This window comes from Coffea arabica, chromosome 10c, assembly GCF_036785885.1.
Source record: "Coffea arabica cultivar ET-39 chromosome 10c, Coffea Arabica ET-39 HiFi, whole genome shotgun sequence".
NCBI lineage: Eukaryota > Viridiplantae > Streptophyta > Magnoliopsida > Gentianales > Rubiaceae > Coffea > Coffea arabica.
The window spans coordinates 38,336,153-38,341,363 of NC_092329.1; the positions used below are offsets into that span (position 1 = coordinate 38,336,153).

Sequence of the window (5,211 nt, forward strand, 5' to 3'; positions counted from 1 at the left end):
AGGCGATACTCGACGAGTATGCCAAGCAAGACCTCTTATTAGGTCGAGCTTATATGTATCTCATGGCTCGCCCAGATCCCCGACCAAGCCCATTGCTGGCTCAAGTCTAAGGACGGCCTATGAGTTTGGGCGTCCCCCATTCATTTGAAAGTCGAGGAGGTTCACTCCAACGACACAAGCATTCATGACATAACATTGCATTTCATTCATTCATTCAATACATTTCATTCATTCATTTAAAATTAGAACGAGTGCGATAAAGTACACACCGCCCTTATTTTTAAAACTTCAACAAATACCACAATAAGCAAGTATCAAAAATTCACACACTTGACACTCACCGAGCAATTCAATAAGAATTATTTTCTGGGAGTTCAAGTGTCCACTGTGAGATCCTCTTGAAGGTCTCCTTGTGCGCCTGGCAATTAACAGTGGATAATCACACAATTAATCCACTCATCAAGAAGATTGTACACTAGTACAATCTAAGGATTATTTTGCAAAAAGGAACCTCAATTACACGTAAATCGAGGTTCAACTTGTCTTTTATTATGTACAATATTATTTGAGTTTGTATCATGAAAATCGTGAGCAAAACGTTTAAAAATATTAAAAGAATAAAGAGTTCTTGAGAAAACTCTATTTCTTTGAGATTGGAAAATTTTCAGTTTTACGATGAATCTTTGTAAAATCGTAACCCGCTCGGTATAAGTCGAGAATTGGAAAACTTTATACCGTTGGAAACCTCTTAGAAAGTACTATAAGTTCCTAGAAGACACTTTTCCATGAATCGAAGTGAAAAGTGGTCAAAAATGAGCTTGAAGACGCAGGGTTGGTTTTTTTTTTATGGCAGAATTAAGTTGGATTTCGGCCAACTTTTGAAATTCGGCACGATTCACACGTTGCAAACCGGCCTCTAAAATTTGCAGCTCAATTAGTGTTACAAGTGAGGTTTATAACAAAACAAGCGGATGAAGAATCGGAGTTTCGAGTACCGAGATACGGTAGCCCGAAGATAGGGAAATTCAAGACTGGAGAAGAATTTCCAGATTTGAACCTCCAACATGAGGAATTTAATTGGTTATCGAAACGAACTTGGATTGGTACCAAAATTGGCAGTATTTTACTCCCATATGAAAGGTACCACTCTACCAAATTTCAGGGAAAAATACCTTCGGTAAGATAGTTAATTAGTCAACCAAAGTTCGAGAAAATTATAAGGCAATCTGCCTTGAGACTTTCATTACCCATTTCAAAACGTTTAATCAAGCAAACTATCCAATCATGGTTCATTTGTGAAATAAAGGCCTAAGAAACATCCATAATGCCTTTGGTAAGTGTTTAGTATCAAGAACATCAATTAACAAGTTCACTCCAATATCTTGTTCCAAACCAGTCCAACATTAGGGTTTTTCCAAAACAGAGCAGTCCATTTGTTTTGGTCACAATTCAGTCAATTTAACTCGAAATCGAGCATGGCTTACGCCGTTGGAAAATACCTTCATAGGGTTAAAATATCACAGAAGAAATCGTTCCCAAATTCGGCACCAATCTGGTTCAAAATCGGGCATCAAGTTGCTGCCTGAACACTTCATTCCAGACGAACAGAGCAACAGGACAGCGAACTTAAAACAATTGGTTCGGCTTGCTCACAATGAATCAGAACATTCATTATATACCAAATTAAAGCCAGGAATGTCTAGTTTCCAACGCCACCAATGGTACATGATTTCGACATCCGAGGACAGAGTTATAGCCAAAATACTTCCACTGGTCAGAATCATACGCGAACAGTTTTCCAGATTGCTAGTTTCTCAAGAAAAATTCATTTGCTCAATCAAACCTCAATATTTTCCAATGAAATTTTTCACACATCTAATACATCCTATAAACATCCAATTCAAGCCATTAAACCATTAAAAAATTGGCCTGGAAATGGCCGAACATGACAGGGGCAAAATCGGAAGTTTTTGCTTCTTACACCCAATGAAGTTTCTACTAATTACCCACCACTAATGCATCATTATAACCACTAAACCAACAATATAATCACCATCAATCATCACATCAGCAACAACAACCCAAGTGTGGGAATTCCAAGAGCCCACTATCACATTTTTACACCATACACAAGCTAACCAAATGCATGCATGAACTTAACAAGGTAAGATAGCTTCCAAACTTCAAGTTTTCAAGAGTGGATCATCACTTACTTTGGGTTGATGTTTAGCAGAATTTTCGGCCCTCTATTACCCCAGAAAAACCGTGATTTCCAGCCCTTGTTTGCAGCTCAAAATGATCCTCAAGTGTCAAGCTAGGTGTGGTGCAAGTTTGGTTAAATTTGGAGATGATTTTGGGTGGTTTTGAGTGAGATTAGTGAGCAGAAATTTTGTTGCAAATGAGTTAGAGAGAGGAGGGAGCTGGTCGGCAATGAGGAGAGAGAAGGTGGAGGGAAATCTGATTTCCTTTAGCTTCCAAGAGAAGGTGAAATAAGTGGTGGTAATTCACCCAAAAGTCAACTCTCATTAGGGGCCGTTTGGTGCGATTACGGCTCGATTTTCTCGCGCGTTTGGTTCACTAGTGCACTAAACCTCCAAGGCATATATATTCATGTAAACATTATCCACTCTTAATTGTCCCGAAATAAGGGTCTAAAGTCCCTCAATTGAAGTCGCGCGTGTGAAAACGCGTACCGTCAAATTTAACGCTATAACGCGAAACTTCTGAGAAATTCTTATAACGATTGCACTATTAACTATCACTTGAAATTTTTTTTTCATAAGATTACCTATTTTAGGACCATGGTACAAGTCTCCAATATTCCAAGCTTATTGTGCTACTACGCGGATAAAATCTCCAAGTACTATTCACTATTTTTACTAAACGCGCTCTAGGAAATTAATTTTCGAAACGAATCATTTTAAAAATATAACGAAGTTATATTACCATGTATTTAGGTCTAATAAGACTAGAAAATATTCCTTGAAAATAAAATCCAATTAAATAATTTATTAAGCCATAAATTAGGCATAAAATAATAGTTTTTACGAGTCCTCACAAGAAGGCTAAGTAGCCTTGCGCCCCCTTACTTAACAACTTTCTGGCTCGGATTCCCGAAACAAGTGCAGACGAGGCTAACCTACCTCTCACATCCAACCTTAAAGTTGCCTCTCCGGGTATCGAGAATTCCACCACCTTTGTTTTACAGTTCAATTGGGCGTTATAACGGGCCAACAAATCCATGCCTATAATTACATCGTACCCCTTAAGGTCTAAACTTATTAAGTCACCCACTAACTTTCGTTCTCCTACCCAAATCTCGCAATTTCTATAGACCATATTGGTAATTAGGCTTTCATCCCCAGTAGGTGTTTTAACTTCTAAATCATATGGCAACTTAACAGGGTTCACAACAATACCACACATAAATGCAGGATTCACAAAAGAATAGGTTGCCCCAGGGTCAATCAAAAGTTTAGCTAAGCGGTGGAATATAGGGATCGTACCTTCCACTACTTCCGAGGAATCCGGAACTTGACGGTGGTCCAATGCAAAAACCCTAGCAGAAGTTTTAGGTCGACTAGTACTGGCTGTAGGTTGCTTAGGATTTGACTTTTCCGACTGGGTACCCCCGTTCCCGTCACGATTCTTAACAGGGCAAGTGGCAATCTGGGCAATTTTTCAACTTTTTCCAGCAATTGTCTTCGGTATGATTTGGCTTACCACAATATCCACAGCTTACACGTGTGGTGGGTGCGGGAACTCCTAGGGAGACAGTTCTCGGTTGTCCCTGTCCCCTTCCCCCTTGAGCTCCTCTAGATGAAGCTCCACCTCTTGGTGTCCCCGCAACTCGGGCTCCACTTGTACCCCTTCCAAACTTCGGAGGTGGCACATTCTGATCACTTCGGCCAGGAGTACTGGTAGATGCCCCACGCCTCTTAGCCTGAAAGGTCCGAACTTGAGATCGGGCCTGCTCCACACGTTGAGCCTTTTCAAGCGCATCCTTAAAGGTGTCAATTTGGGCGGCAGCTAAATCCTTTTGAATTTCTACATTCAATCCTTGTATAAACCGCCTTATACGCTTTTGTTCACTTACTACCAATTCTGGGGCAAACTTGGAAAGTCGGGTGAACTGCGTTTCATACTCTGCCACACTTGAAGTGCCTTGGCGCAGTTTAATGAACTCATCCTCCCTTTTCTCCTGAATTAAGGGTGGAAGGAATTTCTCATTGAATTCCCTCGTGAAGTTTAACCAGGTACGTGGGGTTTGCTCCCTTTCCCACTTGGCCCTTACCACGTTCCACCAGGAACGGGCCGCGCCTTCCAGCTGGAAAACGGCGAAGGTAACTTGCCTCTCTTCAGAGTAATGCAACGCGGCGAATATATCCTCCATTCGCTCGAACCAATTTTCGGCAACTTCAGGTTCAGGTCCTCCAAGAAATTTTGGAGGAGCAAACTTTTGAAACCGCTCCAGGGCCCTATCCTCGCCTACTTCGGGGTCCCTTTGTTGGTTACCAGGTACTTGACCCTGCTGGTCAACCAAGCGGGCCAACAAATCAGTCATTCGATTAATAGCGGTTGCTACTTGGTCCCCTCCATCACCTCGGGGTTCCTGGTTTTGATTCGCCACCGAACTTTGTTCCTCCCCTTGATCTTGGACTTGCCTGGGTTCTCGTCCACGGCCCCGAGTACGTCTTTGTCTCGTCTCCATAATTACTCAGTGGCCTAGTGCCCAAGTATGATAACTAACCGGGTGAGCGAATATGATATATGAAAGATGATTACGTATAATGAAAAGTCAAATAAGAAATAAAGATTGGAATCACGATAAGCAAGTGAAACGCACCGCAGTTAAAATTAATGACGGAATAAAGTCAAAGGTCAAAAGTCAACGATCAACAGTCAACAGTCAAAGTCTAATACATTAAAAGGCTCATAGTAGTCATTTACAAGATAACGAGACCACAATAGAAAGTACGAGCCCTCAAAAGTACAGATATAGTCATATCAAGCAAAACCTAACACAAGTAGTCAAAAGGAGCTATACAACCACCAGGTCACCACATCCCCTAACCTGTCTATGTACAATGTCAAAATCATCCACTATCCTAGCCTAATGGTGAAGACCTAGTCAGTGACGGGACTAGCTGACCCCCCACCCTCAGTAGGTTCATCTTCTGAACCAATATCCATATAAGAAGCCTCATCGCT

General features: G+C 41.3%; 1 protein-coding gene across 1 annotated transcript; it reads right to left on the minus strand.

Moving 5' to 3' along the window:
- Window positions 1–3,054: 3,054 nt before the first annotated feature.
- Window positions 3,055–4,711, minus strand: LOC140015922 (uncharacterized). Its single transcript, XM_072068755.1, has 3 exons — window positions 4,349–4,711; window positions 3,743–4,201; window positions 3,055–3,669 (listed from the first exon to the last, which is right to left on the minus strand). The coding sequence occupies exons 1-3, from the start codon at window positions 4,709–4,711 to the stop codon at window positions 3,055–3,057; spliced, it is 1,437 nt and encodes a 478-aa protein (XP_071924856.1).
- Window positions 4,712–5,211: the final 500 nt, after the last annotated feature.

Coding starts and splice junctions, on each gene's coding strand:
- LOC140015922 (XM_072068755.1), bottom strand. CDS start 4,711: ATGGAGACGAGACAAAGACGTACTCGGGGCCGTGGACGAGAACCCAGG. Junction 4,202..4,348: donor ATTACTCTGAAGAGAGGCAA/GTTACCTTCGCC, acceptor CCCTTAATTCAG/GAGAAAAGGGAGGATGAGTT. Junction 3,670..3,742: donor TTCCCGCACCCACCACACGT/GTAAGCTGTGGA, acceptor AAAATTGCCCAG/ATTGCCACTTGCCCTGTTAA.